Genomic DNA, 19,844 nt, shown 5'->3' with positions numbered 1-19,844 from the left:
AGCAGCAGTAAAGTACCAGCTCTACTCTTGGTGCAATGAGGAGAAAATGAAATTGTTCCTGCTTTATTCCGGCATCTCCAAAATTGCTCTTCCTTCTTGCTTCTCCCAGGGGCTAGAATGCAACTTTGGAAAGCAAAGTTTCATTTTTGAAATGAAATTTCCCTGAATTGGTTTCTGCGCCATCTATGGACAGAGCCACAGTGGTCAGTGGGAAACAGGGGAAAGCGTTCGCTGTCCCCGTGGCAGAACCAGGAGATTGGAATCATCATTCTGCAGTTGTCTGTGCAGAGCAGCTATGGGACTGTCCTTGGGGGGAAGGTCACGGTCACATGCCTTTAAAATGTTAAATATATCCTCTTGGATTGCTTTCCCACATGGCGTCGTTGCTAATTATCTAATTGGAAAGGAAATCAATGGCTTTGAAATAAAGACCTCCTCCTTTCCCACCTCCTTCCTGAACTCTCAGGGAAGGGCTGGACCGGACGGACGCTCTGGGGAAATGTAAACAGCAGCAGGCCAGGTGTTAGGAGCCTAGGAACAGTTGAGGCAGGGCCATTGGGATCAATGGGGCATGACAGCACCAATTTTAGTCTGCCTCCCTTCTTATTTTCAACTCAGTCCAGGGAGTGGTGCTACCTTGTGGCTTCTTCCTCCACTGTCTCAGCGTTGTCCTCATGGAAGGACAGACTAGCTCAGTTGATAGACCATGAGACCCTTAATCTCAGGGTTGTGGGTTTGAGCCCCACGTTGGACAAAATGTCCCTGCATTGCAGGGGGTTGGACTAGATAACCCTCGTGGTCCCTTCTGATTCTACAATTCTAAGATTCTACAAAAGCTAGAATTCATTGTCTCTGCTTGTCATTGTCACTGGCGCCCCCTACTGTTGGGCTCCCTGCCTGCCGCTCCACCAGGCCCAGTGGGCTCAGCCAGCACCGCATAGGAATAAAAGGAGAACCCTGCTGGATCACACAGAAGGTGCATGCAGTCCAGCTTCCACTTTCCCACAATGGCCAACCAGAAGCCTTTATGAAGCCCATGAGCACAGGGAACAGGAGCAATAGAGCCATTTTTGTAGAGCCATTTTTGTTGCCTTTGTCCTGGGAGAGGGCGGTGGTGGTATCTAAGCATCTTACCATATGGTTACCAGATGTCCCCATTTCCTGGTGCCAGCCCCCGAATTTTCAAATCTGTCCCCGGACTGTCCCCGGATTTCATTTAATGTCCCCGGATTTATATTTTAAGTGTTGTAGATTTATTAGTAGGGGATGAATGTTGTGTGATTGGTTCAACGGCACAACACACATCATATGGGGACTTCTGGTGAGGCAAAATGGCGGGCACTATGGCAGCGAGCAGTTCCTGAAGCCAGCCAGAGCCAGCTGTGCTACCAGGCTGGCTCTGGGCTGCTGAGACTGCCACTGCCGAGGGGGAACCGGGGATGCCCGGTGCGTCAATGGGGGGAACCGCTGACACACACACACCCGTGACCCAAATCGAGCTGGGTGAGAGAGTGCCTGGCCACCTGGCTGACTGCCAAGCAGAGCTCCGGGGCCAGGAAAACCCCTTAGCCGACACAGGGAGGAGGAGGAGAGGAGAATGAGAAGGAAGAGAGAGAAAGAGGAAGGAGAAAAAAGAGGGGAGACCCGACCTTGCCGAGCTGAGGAGGAGAGCACCGGGAGGGCAAGGACATGTGGCCGAGCCCAGGCCCGACCCGAGCCTACTCCATGGTGGCTAGCGCTCCAAGAGAGCAGGTCCGGGCCCAGAGGAAGGCCGCGTGATAGAGGAGACCACAGAAGAGAAAATATTACTTCTTAATTTTTTTAAATAACCTTTTCTCCCTCTTTCTTTAAAAAAAGTGTCCCCGGATTCTTTGAAAAAAATCTGGTAACCTTATCTTACCATCTGTTGTCAGGATGCTATCAGCGGCTCCCAGCTGGTTGCCCAGAAAAGTATAAAGAAAAGGAAAAGTTTCTTACTGTCGTTTTTTATTTCAATATTACAGAGAGAGGCTACAGAACCCAGCCTCTTGTCTTGGATAATGGCATTTTCCTGAGTGAATCTCCACCCTCCGTCTCTCCCACTTCCTCATTCATCACTTCCATGGTGCTGCTACCTTTGTCTTTGAGCTCTTTGCTCTCCTGCTTTTAAGGCTCGCCGGGTTCTGGGAGATGGAGGGCCTGGAATGCTTTCTAATGACAACATGTCAGCTGGGTGTTGTTCTGGGTCTCCCATGTTTTCCCAGCTTTCCCCCTCACCTGCCTCTGAGCTGTGACCTCCCTCAAACCCCTGTTGCAAATCTATACTGCCTTCCTTTTCCTCCTCCCTGGAAGGGTCAGGATGGGGAGGTGGTCTCCACCGTTCCTCCCCTGCCCAGTCCCTGACACCATCTGGGATACATTTCATGGAGGTGGGATTCAGGTAGGGATGAAAGAAGGCAGCGTTTTCCTTTCCTCCCTTGTAATTCTTGTAGGCAGCACCCCTTCTGCTGCAGTTCATCTACTGCCCGCCGTGGTGAAATGCACAAATTGCATTGCCGTCACTTTATTCCACCCCATTAACTTCAGTGCAAAGGAAATGTAACACAAATGGGGAAGGGGAAAGTAGTCAATTGCATGTTGTTTGTGGACCCCAAGCAATGAGAACAGTGAATTCTGGCCAGGCTGTATGGCTTAATTTCCGCTCTGGAAATGGGACGAGTAAGCAAACGTTGGCCATTCCCATTCCTGTTTCCATCTCCAATGAAATTCTCTGACATCCCTAGATCCAGGGTTTGCTGTCACGGAGCACACATATATTTTTTTTTCTGGGCTCTTCTAGGTCAGCTCAGAAATGGATGGAGATGTGTAGCGTGACTTTCAGACAACTGCAGGGCCATTTCCTTTTCCAAATCAGCAAAATGGGTTGACCGAGAGCAGTGGAGTAAATTCTAGGAACATAGCAAGCAAGTTTCCTTCTACTGCATGGGCCCATTAGTCCATCTAGTTCAGTATTGTCTGCACTGACTGGTAGCAGCTCTCCATGGATTCAGACGGAGGTGTCTCTCCCAACTCTACCTGGAAATGCTGGGGACTGAACTAGGGACCTTCTGAATGCAAGGCAGATGCCCTTTCACTGAGCTATAGCCCTTCTAGGGATGAGTGTATGCTTTGGGTGAGCCCTGATGTGTCATGGATGAAACCAAACCCTTCCTCGGATCACAGCTTTTGCTTCTTTGTTTTGTCTTTGTGTCCTAGAACTTTGTCCAGATAATTAGCAACATCCTGACGGAAGATAACCGAGACAAGTGGGAAGAGGCTCAGCTGGTAAGAGAACCTTGTCCTTCAAATGGGCATCATCTGCTTTGGGAGTTTTGTATGTGTACGAGTGCAAGTGTCTGTCTCTCAGGGGTTTTAACAAGGCTGTGAGTCAGTGTGAATATTTCAATATTTATCTAGCCCTTTCCCCCCTGGTTTCTTCAAAGCACCTGACAGACACTATCTCTCAGGTCCTGTTCCATCACTCTAACCAATGCACCACACTGCAGATTGGAAGAGCTGATGGGGAATGCTTGACAAGGCAACCTAGAGCAGAAGTGGGGAACCTCTGCCCTGGGATTTGAATGTGGGCCTCCATAGATCTGTGGGATGTAATCCACTGGAGCAGTCAAATGCAACATTCCTTGTTTCCCTAGAGTGGACAGAGACAGGGGGTGTTACTCCAGCCAAGGTAGAATTTCCTGTTACACCTGGTCTGGAGCATACTCCTCTTGCATGTGACCAGGTAGGTGGGTGTGACTCTTGCAGACCTTGCAAAAGGTCCAGTCACACAGCCATCTTCCTCTTTTGGTGCCATTTCTTCTCTTGGACTGCACTGTTGGCCCATCCTTACAAGGATGTAAGCCACACAGTATCTGTAACTACCAGCTAAAGCCTGCCTTCAGGGATCCAACTGTGAACTGAATGTGAGTAAACTTCTCATACTTTTAAAAGAAGACTGTTGTGTCTTTTTTCTTTTTAGGAGGGGTAAAAGGGGGCTAGTTCCCCGCACTGGGCACCAGTAAGCAGTTGCCCAGCTATGGGAAGGAGGCCTGAGGGCTCTCACAGGTCCTGCTCCTTCCCAAAGCCTAGTTAGTGCTTGGCCAGCTTTGGGAAGGCATTTGGAGGGCTCTAGGACCCTCAAAATCCAGCACAATGTGAGGGCTGTGGGGTGCAGGGTACGCCAAATTTTGGCCTCACTCCAAAAGCCATAGTACCAAATTCCACCACGGCACCATACCTGAAATCCAGACTGTGGCAAAAATACTCCGCTTGCACAACAAATCACACCCCCATACCACTGTGTCCACAGCCCTGTTGTTTCATCCGGATGACAATATCTGATGACAGCCGATGTCATCTTAGGATGCAGCCAATCGGATTTGTCTGCATGACATCACCATGGGCACGCCTCGCTTTAAACTAGCCTTGCTTTCCTTCAGAGGTGCCATTTTTTCAGATGGATCCAATTGGCTGCATGACAATATCACTGTTATTAAGGGAGAAGGCAGGCTATTATTATTATTTTTTAAAAAAGAAGTGTTGCAACAGCTGCAGTCGATTAGGATGCAAACAGCTATGAACTAATGCTAGGGGGAAAGGGGGCAAACTTTAGAGAAGCAATTCAGGCATCCCTTAAAGCTGCTGTTTCATGCTGAAAGTGTTGCAGCTCCAAATCCATCCTCTGCGAATGCAGGAAGAAGAAGAGTTTGGATTTGATATCCCGCTTTATCACTACCCAAAGGAGTCTCAAAGCGGCTAACATTCCCCTTTTCCTTTCCTCCCCCATAACAAACACTCTGTGAGGTGAGTGAGGCTGAGAGACTTCAGAGAAGTGTGACTGGCCCAAGGTCACCCAGCAGCTCCATGTGGAGGAGCAGGGAAGCGAATCCTGTTCACCAGATTACGAGTCCACTGCTCTTAACTACTACACCACACTGGCCTGGGAAGCCTGTGTGGAAGGACTTGGGCTGTGACAGAGGTGTCTTCCCTTACATCCTCTATCCTATTTCCAAATAAAATCCCAGGAAGATCTATGTGTGCTAAATCCAATAAATGCAGGAGGAGGGGGAAAAACCTAGGGAAGCATGAGCTGTCCAGGATCAACTCATTGGATGTTGAAATCACCTTTGTGCTGTAGGCCAGTTGTATACCAGTGTAGCATAACAAGCTGCTGCGCTGAAAATATAAGCCTTTGTGGGAATGTTCAGGGATGCAGGAGAGGATATACTGTCTGATTATAGCCTTTCCAACTTGTACAAACAAGTTCACAATTTAGCAGAGTAACATTCCCCTTTTTAAACTCACAGCGGATGCGTTAGCTCAGGCTCGCTAAAGCCTCTCTAATAACTGTTCTGGTATTTCCCCCTTATTCCCTCATAAAAGATAAGAAACAACACAATCTTCTATAAAAGTATAAAAAAGAGTTTACTCACATTCTGTTCACAATCGGATCCCAAAAGGCAGACTTAGCTTAGAAAAGTAACATACACCTGGAAACTATCTCATAAGGAGACAGTCCCTTTGTCCTCTCTTGGCTGGAAGCATCTTTGGCTAAGCAGATGTTGCTTCTTCGATGCATGTAGTCAAAGAGAGAGAGATGGCTGCCCTGCCCTGTGCTTTTGTTATTACCTGCACAGGTGAGGCCACACCCACCTCTAGTCACATGCAGAGGAAGTCTGTCCCAGCCCAGAAGGAAACAGGAAGTTTACCTGCTGGCTGGACAAACATCCCTCCCCATGTGTAAACATGTCCACTCTAGGAATGTTGTACTTGACTGCTCTTGTGTTTCACATCCCACAGCCAGGCTTTCTGTGCATATCTGCAGGCCTTGGGCATTGTCACAAAATCAAGGTTCTAGTCCTCAGGCCTTAAGAAAAAATGGGGCAGCTGTTTGTCTGATGAAATACCAGGAACCGGAATAGCGACAAATGGGACCCAGATCCAGCTATTCAGCTTGCTTAATTTCTCCTTCCCTCACCCCAAAAAGTCGTTTTGAGCAGTTGAGCTCCTTTTCATCACCATGCAAAAGTTCATTACTTTGTTCAGGTTTTGGGAATAAAGTTACCTTGCAGGCCATATGCGATACTCGAGCTATCCAATATGTTTAATGTTTGAAGATAGCACAGCATTTGAGTGGTATTTAATGCAGTTTGCTCAGAGTCCCACACAGTTTGCTCAGAGTCCCTCTTTTTGTGTGCCTTAAAAATCAGCTCCTGAGAGTTCAGAAAAGAGGAGGAAGTTATCTTGCACAAGCGAATGTCTACTGCAATAGCAATACAGTAGGGTTGGAAACAATCCCTTTATTTTTATTTTGTGTATGATTTTATGACGATGTATGCCACTCTGCAATGGTCAGGTGAAGGCCAGTCTAGAAGAACTCATCATCATTATCATCATCCAAAAAGATGAATACGTTGCACAAAATTGACAGTATAAAATTTTCAGGATCTATTGTGACTGTTATTCTGGTCTTACTTGAGGAAGTGTTGTGTGTGTTTGTGTGAGGGGGGGGGAGGAGGACCCCAATTTGAACTTAGTCTTGGGTTATCAGCAATTATGGTCCTGCAGGTCTATTATTATTATTGTTGTTGTTGTTGTTGTTAAAATAAATGCATGCCTTTGCAGATGGGACCAAATGTCAAGGAACTTTTTAGGCTGGTGGAGGACTTCATTGATGTCATAGGATTTCGTATGAAGGACTTCCAGGATTCCTATCAAGTGACTGAAAACCTGGGTGAGTGGATTGGACCACTCCATTCCTGAATGCCTCTAGCCAGCTGGTCATTTCAAAACATTAATAGTGTTTATTCTTTTTCTGCAGTTTGGCTTAATTGATGGGGGGGGGGTATCAGTGTGGAGGCTGTTTATCCAATTCCTTCTTCTAGGGAAAGAGACACTGAGCTAGCTCCAACTGCTGGTTTCTTTAGGATACATTTGCGTGTAATGAGTAGTTTGGCCCTTGGGACATTTTGTTTTATTTATTAGCAAAATACAGCCCTATATCCTCAGGTCTCAGGCAGTTACAACATAAAATCACAATATAAAAACACAAAATACATAATAAAGCAAAAACAGCACAATAACACCCCCTCCCCAGCACATTTTGGAGGGGCATTGGATATCAATCAACCAAAGGCCTGGTCGAAGAAGAACGTTTTTGCCTGGTGCCTAAAGGTATCTAAAGGGATGTGGGTGGCGCTGTTGGTTAAACCACAGAGCCTAGAACTTGCCGATTAGAAGGTTGGCGGTTTGAATCCCCGTGATGGGGTGAGCTCCTGTTGCTCGGTCTAGCTAGCAGTTTCAAAGCACATCAAAGTGCAAGTAGATAAATAGATACTGCTCTGGTGGGAAGGTAAACGGCGTTTCCGTGCACTGCTCTGGTTCACCAGAAGAAGCTTAGTCATGCTGGCCACATGACCCGGAAGCTGTACGCCGGCTCCCTCAGCCAGTAAAGTGAGATGAGTGTCGCAACCCCGGAGTCATCCACAACTGGACCTAATGGTCAGGGGTTCCTTTACCTGTAAAAGTATCTAATGTAGGTGCCAGCCAAACCTCCCTGGGGAGAGCATTCCACAGATGGGGAGCCACTGCAGAGAAGGCCCTGTTTTCATGTTGCTGCCCTCTGGACCTCTCGAGGAGGAGGCACACAAAAAAGAGCCTCAGAAGATAATAATAATAATAATAATAATAATAATAATAATAATAATAATAATAATAATAATTTTTGATTATTTATACCCCGCCCTCCCCAGCCAAGGCCGGGCTCAGAGCGGCTTATAAGCAATAATAAAAACAAGATGAATGATTACAAACTTAAAAACAAAAATAAAATACAACATTAAAATAATGGAACTTTAAGATATTAAAATGTAGCCTCATCACAGGAGGAGAAGGAAAAGAAGGGGGGAAAGGAAAGAAAAAGAAAAAAGAGAGAGAGAGAGAGAGAGAGAAAGAGAGAGGGAGGGAGGGAATCAAATTGGCTCCAAGCCAAAGGCCAGGCGGAACAACTCTATCTTACAGGCCCTGCGGAAAGAAATCAGATCCTGCAGGGCCCTGGTCTCATGAGGCAGAGCGTTCCACCAGGCCGGAGCCAGAGTTGAAAAGGCCCTGGCTCTGGTCGAAGCCAATCTAACTTCCTTAGGGCCTGGGACCACTAGGGTGTTGTTATTTATGGACCTTGAGGCTCTCCGTGGGGCATACCAGGAGAGGCGGTCCCGTAGGTACGAGGGTCCTAGGCCGTGAAGGGCTTTAAAGGTCAAAAGCAGCACCTTCAATCTGACCCTGTACTCCACCGGGAGCCAGTGCAGCTTGAAAAGCACTGGGTGAATATGCTCCCATGGCAGAGACCCCGTGAGGAGCCTCGCTGCAGCATTCTGTACCCGCTGGAGTTTCTGGGACAGCTTCAAGGGCAGCCCCACATAGAGCGAATTACAGTAGTCAAGCCTGGAGATGACCGTTGCATGGATCACTGTGGCCAAGTCAGGGCGGGAAAGGTAAGGGACCAACTGCTGGTGATATTAGGGTCTGGGCAGGTTCGTATGGAAAGAGGTGGTCCTTGCGGTACTGAGCCATTTATGGCTTTATAGGTCAAAACCAGCACTTTGAATTGGGCCTGGAAACTAATTTGTAGCTGGTGCAGTCAGACCAGGATCAGTGTAATTATATGTTCAAACAGTCTTGCCCCAGTGAGCAACCTGGCCACCAAATCTGTACTCATCTTGCAAGCAGAAGCTCCCTGGTTCAGATTCAGATTCAGCCCTGGCATCTTCAGGTGAAAGGATAAGGAAACAGATGCTTCAGACATTCTCTGTCTGAGACCCCTGGGGAGTCGCTGCCAGTCAGATTAAGCAGTCCAGGGCTAGATGTACCAATTGTCTGACTCAGCTTAACTCAGCATCGTACGTTCCTGTTGTGCGGAGTTAATTTGTTCAGACAAGCCATGTATAACAATAGGCACAACTAAGACAAACTTCATTACATCACATTAATTTGCTGCACCACTTACATCTACCTTGGAACACTTGGCAATAAAACAGAAAATGAAAGCTCAGCAATAAAATGACGCAACCTCAGTATCATAAGAAGAACGGTCGTCAACACAGTAGTGGCCACAAAACAGTGAAGGATGCAATTGTCTTATTAGCCATCATATGCCAAATGCTGCAGACCTGTGTTTTTCAGTAGGTAATGAAAATAAGTTGCTGAAGGGGGATGAGAGTAACTCCAACTGGAGGGAATTTCATAATCGAGGCGCCACCACCAAGAAGACCCTACCACAAGCCTCTGCCTAATATTGATATTGAATATTGCAAACTTCACAGATTCCACATACTTCATTGTTCCTTTCTTACAACTTTATCAGTTAGTAAGGTAAAGGGACCCCTGACTTTTAGGTCCAGTTGTGGCCGACTCTGGGGTTGCGGCGCTCATCTCACTTTATTGGCCGAAGGAACTGGCATACAGCTTCTGGGTCATGTGGCCAGCGTGACTAAGCTGCTTCTGGCGAACCAAAGCAGAGCACGGAAATGCCGTTTACCTTCCCGCTGGAGTGGTACCTATTTATCTACTTGCACTTTGACGTGCTTTCGAACTGCTAGGTTGGCAGGAGCAGGGAGTGAGCAACGGGAGCTCACCCCGTCACAGGGATTCAAACCGCCAACCTTCTAATCGGCAAGTCCTAGGCTCTGTGGTTTAAGCCACAGCACCACCCGCATCCCTACCTTGTCAGTTACAAACATTTCCTGCTGCCTGATAGATGGAGCTCCTGTACTTCTCAAATATCCCCAGAAGGCACTAACAAATAGGAACCTGATATCTCAGTTGTGAGTCCCGATAGGTTCCTCACTCCAACAATTTCCATTAGAGACTCCAAAAGTCTACTCCAAAAGGCTTGAACGCATGATGAGTGCATTATACCAAAGCTTATCTGTCTGCCCTGCCAACAACCAGGAGAAACAGATGTGAAAAATGTGCTCTGTAATTGAGGCTGTCATTGAAAGTTCTTTATATGGAACAGTTGAATGAATTTAACTCAGGGAGGGGAAACATTTTCAGCCCAAAGCTTGCGTTCCCTTTGGGACAACCTTCTGAAGACCACACCCAGTGGCTGGCCAGGCCAGAAGCAGAAATTGGGCAGAGCGACGAGTTCAAAATTTACCTTTGGACAGTAGGTACACACATCCCTCTCTATCCTCCCTCCGGATGAGGAAAGACCCGCAGAATTGATCAGGGAGGTTGCGGGGGTGAGAGAAGCAGGACCAGTGAAGGGTGCATGCTAGAGAAGGCTCAAAGGACCAGATACAGAGACCTGGAGGGCCACATTTGACCCCTGAGATGTGAAGTTCCAGGCCCTTGATTTCACTCCTTATTCCTCTTCTGTACGCCCACAACCAAGCTGCTAAGTTGTTCTCATGCTCTAAATGTCCATTGTTACTCCTGTGCGTGTGAAACTCACTGGGAAGATGAAAGTTGGCTTGATTTCTTCCCCCTCTCTCTTTCTCTTTCTCTCCTCTCAAGTCCTCAGCATCCAGAAGCTCCCTGCCAACGCAGCCAAAGACATTAGCTTCCCTATGAAAGGCTGGCGGGGCATGGTGGATTGGGCCCGCAGTGCAGAGGACAAGGTCACTGTGTCCAAAAGCATCCTCTCCACGGGGGTTTCAGGTAAGGGGAGTGGGACGACTGCAGGTGAGATTTTTCCTCTTGGCGCAGGCTGCAGACAGAAGCATGTCATGGAGGAAGAGCAGTGTGTGTTTATTTTGCCTTTTTATTCTGATCAATATAGATACAGATAGATAGAGATATAGAGAGTAGATATAGATAGATATAGATATAGACATATGATATCCAAGGCTACTTTATTCAGACTTGGATTATCTTCTCCATGTTCTATGTTTCTTAGCAGATTCGTAGCAAATAATTCACTCTCAGCTTCTTAAGTAAACAAGAAAAAACTCTAGGGTTTACCCACTTGTCAGAGCTGCCCGAGGTCCCAGCTCACAAAGGACCAACGCCAGTTCTTGTTATATACAAAAGTCTTTATTGAAGTTCGGTTTCAATTTCAAAGCCGCGGCGTGCAGCTCTACGTCTTGGACTCTAGACCGCTGAAGCTCCGTCTGAATCTCCTCCCCCCAGGCAGCAGTTTAAGACTCTAGCCTTGCTCCACCTCTTCCTTTGCTCTTTCCTCCTCTGGGCCCGCCTGTCCGCTGGGGTCTTGCCCTTTCTGGACTCTTCTGACGCTGAGTCCCCTGAGTCTTCCCCCTCCCTCCAGCGGGCTTTAGGACCTGGTTCCCAATCCGGGTTTTCTGCTGTGCCGCGCGCACTTGGCTCCCGCGCCCAGCCGGCAACCTTCCTCCTGACCGTTACACTGCTCCTGTCACTGCTTCCCCCTTCGGGGGGGCTAGCTGGGCCTGACCTCCCCTCCGTTCCCTCATTCTCCAACAGAGGCATGGTCAGCCCTGACTCATCTTCTCTCCCTGCTGGAGGAGACGCTGGCCCTGATGCATGGGACTCTTCCCCCCCACTACGCTCTGGTGGTGGAGCTGGCCCTGATCTCTCGCTGCTGCTTTGGGAGTCCCCACTGGCCCCTTGCTTCTGGTGCGTCCCCCCTGGGACCCCCCTTGCCCTGGCCATCGGCACCCCCTTCTGGGAATCTTCTGATTCGCTGGAGAAGCTCATGGAATCTCTCGGGCCACTGTCATACTCCCCTACGCTGCCCTCCGATTCTTCCCCTTCGCTCTCCTGTGCCTCTGCTCCTGAGCCCCTGACACCACTTATCAAAGTCTTGCCATGGTTCAACAGATGCACTGATGAAAACCAGGCAGGCTGGTTTAATCCTTAAACGTTACAAATATCCACAGTCCAGTTCAAAATGGAAATTGCTTTCCAGAGGAGAGCAAAGATACGTCTTCTCCCATCGCAGGCAGAAAAAGGAGTGCGTAGTGACAGGAAGATAGATGTAGGGATTAACCCATGGTCTCCCCCCACACTCATACACCAGGTTTGGGGGAATGTCATCATAGAGTCCCCTCTATGCAGATTCTGAAACTCCATGGTGCCATTGCCCCTGTTTGAGGGCTGTCTAGCAATCATGCATTTGTGATTTGGCTGCTTTGAACTACAACTCCCATCAACCCCAGCCAATGGTCTGGAACACTGCTTTTACTCCTAGAAAAAATAGGTGCTGGTGATCACCATGAAGTCATTATAGTAAGTGCCACACCTTTTAACAACAAAAAGAGGTGCCAGTACTGGGTACCCTTGAGTACCACCCAAGAAAAAAAGCACTGGTCTGGAATGACACGAGTTACTTTCTTTCACTCCATCTTGCCATGCTAGACATTCTCTCTGAATTATGTCCACCTCTCTCTTTCTTGCTCCTGCCCATCACCTCTCAATGCCACCTTGAGCCAGTTCCTCTTCCTCTCCACTTATTCTGTTGCTTGTTTTTGCCCTGTTGCTTCTTCACAGAGACAGATGACTCCGCTGTCTTCGTGGTGGGGACAGTCCTGTACCGAAACCTGGGTGGGATCCTCTCCCTTCAGAGGTAAGGCTGATGCACGTGTTTGTGGAATGAGTTGGGAGTGGGTAGTCCATTGGTCAGTCATGGGAGTCTTAGAACAGAGGTGACAAATCATTCCCTGACCAACCTTACACAGTTGGACTCCCATATATGTTCTTGGGAGTTGCATATGGTTGAGAAGCAAGCAGAAGTGAGTGAGGGGGTCAGCCCACTTATTCACCAGCAGATCTGGATCTAGGGATCAGGAATGTTGTCAAAGAGTATCCAAGTTATGGTTACCAGATGTCCCCGGTTCCCAGCCCCGGATTTACAAATCTGTCCCTGGAATGTCCCCGGATTTCATTTAATGTCTCTGGATTTATATTTTAAGTGTTGTAGATTTATTAGTAGGGAATGAATGTTGTGTGATTGGTTCAACGGCACAAGACACATCATATGGGGACTTCTGGCAAGGCAAAATGGCGGGCGCCACAGCAGCGAACAGCTCCTGAAGCCAGCCAGAGCCAACTGTGCTACCAGGCTGGCTCCAGGCTGCTGAGACTCCCGCTGCTACTGCCACTGTTGAGGGGGAAGCGGGGACGCCCGGCGCGTCAACTGGGGGAACCGCTAACTCCCCCCTCATGACCCAAATCAAGCTGGGTGTGAGAGCGCCCGGCCACCTGGCTGACTGCCAAGTGGAGCTCTGGGGCCAGGAAAACCCTGGAGCCGACACAGGGAGAAGGAGGAGAGGAGAAAGAGAAAGAAGAGAGTGAAAGAGGAAGGAGACAAAAAGAGGTGAGCTCCGACCTTGTCAAGCTGCTGCTGCCACTGAGGAAAAGAGGTAGGAGAGCACCGAGAGGGCAAGGACATGTGGCCGAGCCCAGGCCCGAACCGAGCCTACTCCACGGTGGCTAGTGCTCCAAGAGAGCAGGTCGGGGCCCAGAGGAGACCACAGAAGAGAAGATATTACTTCTTAATATTTTTTTTAAATAATATTTTAAAAAATAACTTTTTCTCCCTCTTTCTTTAAAAGAAGTGTCCCCGGATTCTTTGGGGGGGGAAATCTGGTAACCTTAATCTAAGTATTAAGATAAGGGAGTGATTTCTAGCAGCTGACGAGAGGGATGTTGCTGAACCCTTACCCTACCAATGATCTCCTGGGACTCCCTTATCCCAGGTTCCTTCCCTCCAGCTAAGGCTCTGGGTGCATTTTTGCCACATCACATGAACCATCAGCTGGGGAAGGAAGTGTCAGTAGGAAAGCAAGAGAAGGCTTAAGTATTCTATCCCACAAGCTGTTTCTCCACTGCTAACCAGACCACCCCTCCCTACTGCTCCTTTTAAGCTGCTCATCAGCAACTTGCGATCTCAGACCTGCTGAATGTGCGGTTTGGTCCTTAAAGGCCACAATGTCATATTGTACAGAATTGAAATATGATGTAGTGCCCTTATAGGTCTCAATGAAAACATTGACTTAGAATCATAGATTTGTAGAGTTGGAAGGTACACCCAATTGTCTAGTCCAACAACTGTAGATGCACGTAGTTTGGATCGGCATCTATTTAGACATCTGTCTGGGCTTTTGAAGGCAAAGCCAGAGGCTCTGGCTAGCCAACTGCACACAGGGCAAGCAACGGCGGTTTGGATCTGTGCATTTCAATGGCAAATGTGATGTGTAATTGCAAGTAGCAATGCATGTGGGATGTGGAACAAGGATTCGGAACTCCTCTTTGAGAACCAGCTGCCTGCTTTGATGGACAAGTGTCCTGAAAATGATCATGTGGGAAAGGCAGGGATATTTACAAAAAAGGGGACGTCTTTGTGCATACTCCCTAGGGCAGAGGGTTCTTCCAAGTTCCCTCTCAGTGGGGTTCCTCTTGAAGAGTGTCTCATGTGCTCTCTGGAGGTATTTTTTGTGATGCTTTGGGAGCACTCCTGCACAGCCATCCTGCTGTGTGCTTCCGACTTCTTCTGTGCTGCCTTGGGGCTTGTGAGTCTCTGCAATCTCTGATGGTAACAGAGAGATCTCTCTGTTCTACGTCTCACTTTCCCTGCCTCTCCTCTCTGAGGCCGAGGCAGGTACTGAGGCAGCAAATTAAGCCTCCCTCTGGCACCTTCAAGATTCGTTCTGCACTGATTAGCATGAGAGCGTTTCCTGTAAATTCCAGGCCTTTGCTCCCGGCTGGTTATCATTGAAGCTACCTGCAGATTTGAAGCTGCATCTAGGCTTGGGACTTGTGAGCAGATTAGTGAGCAAATCTATACTCTCTGATGCCCCCTCTGTGGGATTCGCTTGGGAGATCAATCCCCGGGCGGAGATGTGAATTAAATGCAGCAAGCCATAAACAAATGCGGTGTTAAAAGGTGATTGCACGTCTTTGATAACTGTGCAGTGTCGCAGGTGAGGTTGTGAGCTGGACAGACGCCTGGTTCCAATCCTGCCACAACCATGAACTCAGTAGGTGTCCTTTGGGAAGTGGCCACGCAACTCTATCCCATCTGTGAAATGTTGACAGTGAAACAACACACCACCTGCAAAGTAGTTACAGATTTCCAGCATCCTATCATCTCAGAAAGACGTGTGGTTAGCAGTCCTCCAGTGCCAGAGATTAGCTGAGTCTGTTGGCAATTGCAAGCACCTCTGCCAGACTTTTGGGATTTTGAGCTGATCTGGAGCTAGTGATTTTCCAGGTCGGTCACTTGATGAGGGTCTCAGGGCCCCTCACCAGTCTGACCTACAGCCAGGCAGAGGCAGGCCAGGAGAAGAGGCTGGCAGTGCTGATGCTGCAAAGAAGATGAAGTTTGGTACCAACTCTGTTTTCAAGTATGGGCCTTGTATTGAGAGGAGTAGATGGAAGGATGTTGCATACAAAGCTAGGATTCCAAAATTCAGCTGTTTTAATATTTCGCGGTTGTTTTAATGTGGCGTACAGCTTGTGATCTGTCTAGGATGAAGGGCAGGGAATCAATTTCACAAATGCATAAATAAAATAAATCTAGCACCTCCTTTCCCCATACGAGCCTACCCATTCATTAAAGGCACCCTTAAGTCCAAACACCAATTCCTTGCCCTGAGTAGCCCAGTCTCCAGAGATTAGGCAGATAGTTTTCTCTGTGGTGGGACCCCAATTGTAGTACAGGCAATCCCTGTTTTAGGCATGACCAATATATGAGGGATCATACACACAAATAGCGCCGAACCCAGAAGTGACTGAGAATGTCATAAAAGACATTACTAAAAGGGCAGGGCAGAGCAGGGATGGAACAGGGTGAAGCGAGGTGTTTTGATTGCATGCTATTGCATGCAAACATGCATTGACCCAGAGCACAACACCTACACAAATCAGGGGCCTGTACAATCTCATTCAATAAACACACAAGACGTAACCGGCTGTACGTTTGAAGAAGTAATATATACTATTCATTGCATTGAATTGTAGATTTCAACAGAAGTAGTTCATAAAGTTCAACGAAAAAAGGAGAAGACCCAGTGGATCAGTTCATTCTCTAATCAGTTTATGCATAAGGTCTACATACGTGAAAGTGTCTATTTCACCTATCTGTTCATAGAGTCCAACAATCCACACGAAAGGTTGTTGCAGTTCCACAGAATCCTTTCACAGAGTCTAAGACAAGGATTTCCAGAATATTAGCCTTGTTTCGCCGTCCTAGGCTTCATCAGTAAAACAAGCATATGTAATATTACAGGATAGTGGATCTTATAGCATAGTACTACTTGTCTTAGTCTCTGTGAAAGGATTCTGTGGAACTGCAACAACCTTTTTTGTGGATTGTACAAACTCCTTGGCAATATCTCCATGGCAGCATAAACTGTGGCATTTGCCTTCACAAGAGGTAGTTATGGCCATCAACTTCAAAAGAAAATTAGACAGATTCATGTGGGGTGAGGCTGTCAATGGCTACTTGCTATGATGGCGATGATCAGAGGCAGTAATGCTTCTGAATGCTGATTGTTGTGAATCAGAAGTAGGGAGAAGTCTGTTGCACTAGTATTCTCCTTGTGGGCTTCTTATAGCGTCATCTGGTTGGCCACTGTGAGAACAGGATGCTAATAGAGATGAACCTTTAACCTGATCCTGCTCTTTGCTATGTTCTTATCTGCCTACAAGCTTTTATTGTTATATGTTTCTCATTTAGTCACCTGGTTGCTTTGTTCTCTTAAGCTTCTGGGTAACAATATCGTGATTTTCGCTGCTGGCCTTTTGTCTCCTTGTATTTATTTCATTGTTCCAACATTGCTGTTTAATCCATCAGTTTTAAAGTGTGCCATGCTGATCGCAAACTGCCTTGGGCAAAGGTGGAATCACAACACTTGAAAATGAATAATGTCATGGGAGTTTCTCTCCATTGCTGTGACTTCTCCACATTCTGCCCCTTCGCTGCCTTTTGACATGCTGTGTTTTCTCCCTAGAAATACTACAGTTCTGAATTCCAGAGTCATCTCTGTGACTGTGAAACCAGCTCCCCGCTCACTGCTCACCCCAATGGAAATTGAGTTCTCCCATTTGTACAATGTAAGCACCAACTTCACTGAAAAGGAAAATGTCACGGATATGAATGAAGTTCAATATAGCTGCCACCCCAAAACCTTATGACATCTGAGCCTAGGATTGAGAGGTTGGGTGTTTTGGGGGGGAGGTGGGTATACTTGAAAAGAGAAATGTATGGGTTGCTTTGTTTTTAAATGGTAAAGGCATATAGAAAGGTTGGGATCATCTAGATCCCATATGATCTTCTAGATCAGTTGTCTCCAAGGCTGGGTCCCCACATGTTGTAGGACTACAACTTCCATCAACTTGATCTTTGGCTCAGCTGGGACTGATGGGACTTGGAGTTTGACAACAGCATCTGAATTAACATCTGAAGGGCTTCCACGTGGAAGATGGAGCAAGCTAGTTTTCTGCTGCTCCAGAGGGTCAGACCCAAACCAATGGATTCAAATTACAAGAAAGGAGATTCTGACTAAACCTTAGGAAGAACGTTCTGACAGTGGGAGCTATTCAACAGTGGAACAGACACCTGTGGAAGGTGTTGGGCTCTCCTTCGTTGGAGGTCTTTGCATAGAGGTTGGATGGCCATCTGTCAGGGATTATTCAGCTGTAGTTCCTGCATTTCAGGGTATTGGACTAGATGACCCTTTGCATCCCATTCAACTCTACAATTCTATGTTTCTATTTACATCTGGGGACACAGAACAATGAAGACCTCCACTCTAGATGTTGCTGGGTGACAGATCCCATCAGTTCCTGAACATTGGCTCTGCTGGCAAGGGCTGATGGGAGCTGGGGGCCAACAACACTGGGAGAGTCATTGGTTCCCCAACTGTGGTTTAGAGGAAGCTGAGTTTGGGAGTTCACTCATATGGAGCAACAGGAAGTGTGACTGCGCTAGACTTCCTACCTAGGATGCCCTAAAGGCCACTGAGGCAGGAGAGGGAGGTGGAAATGGGGCGAACTAAAGTTTCCATGGGTCTAGTTTTGCTTCACCTGGATAATAATTCAAGTACATGTTATGCTGTATTTAAGCAGATCTCTCAGTCAACGATTCAACACCAGCTCTTTTCCCCTTTCCCCTTTTCTCATCCTGGCAGGGAACTACCAATCAGACCTGCATCCTATGGGAGGAAACTGATGTGTAAGTTCAGTGGGTTATTTTTCTCGCTGTTGGATCAAGAAAAAGAATCATTTATTCATCGGGTGGGGGAAGGTTGCCGTTGTGGAGTGTATTTGCAACACAGAAGGAATGGTCGGACACCCTTTGTTTCTTAACTCACACGATTGGATAGTCCTTCCTATTCATCCCCACTCTGATCTGTGCCCATCTTATGGTGTCAGGGAACTTAAAACAGGACTGGAAATGGCTCGAGTTCGCTTTTTCATCCCATGCCCAGAACAAACATCAACCCATCAAATGCAATGGGTATTCACTCTTGTGATTGCAGTTTGCAAATGATTTGTAATGGTTCTCATTCCCTTCCCCTTCCATTTGTACAGTGGTACCTCGGGTTAAGAACTTAATTCGTTCCAGAGGTCTGTTCTTAACCTAAAACGGTTCTTAACCTGAGGCGTGCTTTCGCTAATGGGGCCTCCCACTGCCGCTGTGCTGCTGGCACGCAATTTTCTTATCCTGGGGCAAAATTCTTAACCTGGAACCACCACTTCCTGGTTAACGGAGTTTGTAACCCAAAGCGTTTGTAACCCGAAGCGTCAGTAACCCGTGGTACCACTGTACTGTGTTTCCTTTACACTGAAATGAATGTGGCAGAGCAACATAATGGCAATGTACGTTACACAATATTTGTAAATCAATTGCATACTGTAAGTTCAGCAAACAGCCCATGTGCCCACTGCAAAATCAATTATTGAGATTCTCAAAATTAAACCATAAGGAAGGAGGAGCGGAACACAGAGGAAGCACCAGCCCAAGGAACGCAACTGGCTGAGGGATAGCAGCTCTCCCCTTTCTTATGGATGCTTCATAAATTAAAACTTTAATGTGGACATATAAAAGGTTTTATGATTGCGCATAAGATTCTAGCTCATGTGCCTTGCATAGCACATCTTCCCATGCTGAGGAAGTGGGATTGATGATTGCTCTCTGCTTGTGGCCACTGACTCAGTGCTCAACATGCATCTACTCTCTTGCAAGATGCAACGGAGTCCTTTGTTTCCTTTGGCATTCTGCAGAAAGGTCAATTGGTTCATTTGTGTGGCCATGTGCAGCTCTTTGCAGTCCAGACTGTCGTGTGATGCAGGATGGCAGTGTGTGTGTGTGTGTGTGTGTGTGTGTGTGACTGGGGAGCCAGAATCTGGAGGCTCACATGATTGCCAGGTAGTTCGTTGGAGAAAACCTTTATAGAAACCAAACACCATCAGATCAAAGGCAAGGGCAGGTGATCAGGAGTCAAGGAGTGGGGGAATCAGCCTTAAAATTGAGTGTTTATGGTTGTGGCCTTGAGGTCTTCAGACTTCAAAGGCAGCCCCATATAGAACATGTTTAACTAGGAAGTTACCACCGCAAAGGGGTCATAGCTGGCAAATCAACCTGATCTGGGAAAAGGCCACTGAGGCCACCTGGGTCTCCAGTGAGAATGTCAAAATGAGGAGCACCCCACAAACTACCAACCTGCTCTTTCCAGGGGGGTACAACCCAGTCCAGGGTGGACTACCTCTCCACTTGCAGGGCATGAGATCCTGAGACACATAACACTTTTGTCTGGAAGGGCACTGATATGCTTACAGCTACCTTTGGCAACAGGTTCAGCCACATAGTTAGCATATGGGATGCAGGTGGCACTGTGGTTAAACCA

At 47.4% G+C, this 19,844-nt stretch overlaps 1 protein-coding gene across 3 annotated transcripts in view; it reads left to right on the top strand.

Moving 5' to 3' along the window:
- The window catches only part of ADGRB1 (adhesion G protein-coupled receptor B1), a 394,945-nt gene that overhangs the window by 221,253 nt on the left and 153,848 nt on the right, over positions 1-19,844 (top strand). For all 3 annotated transcript variants that reach the window (XM_083748972.1, XM_083748971.1, XM_083748973.1), the window contains exons 12-17: positions 3,235-3,303; positions 6,643-6,751; positions 10,534-10,677; positions 12,484-12,559; positions 16,947-17,049; positions 18,126-18,169. In XM_083748972.1, the coding sequence (XP_083605098.1) occupies positions 3,235-3,303; positions 6,643-6,751; positions 10,534-10,677; positions 12,484-12,559; positions 16,947-17,049; positions 18,126-18,169 (545 nt within the window). The remainder of the gene's footprint in view (positions 1-3,234; positions 3,304-6,642; positions 6,752-10,533; positions 10,678-12,483; positions 12,560-16,946; positions 17,050-18,125; positions 18,170-19,844) is intronic.

The sequence above is a fragment of the Podarcis gaigeae genome, assembly GCF_964106915.1.
Source record: "Podarcis gaigeae genome assembly, chromosome: 7".
NCBI classification, from domain to species: domain Eukaryota; kingdom Metazoa; phylum Chordata; class Lepidosauria; order Squamata; family Lacertidae; genus Podarcis; species Podarcis gaigeae.
This window is presented reverse-complemented; position numbering and strand designations above follow the sequence as displayed.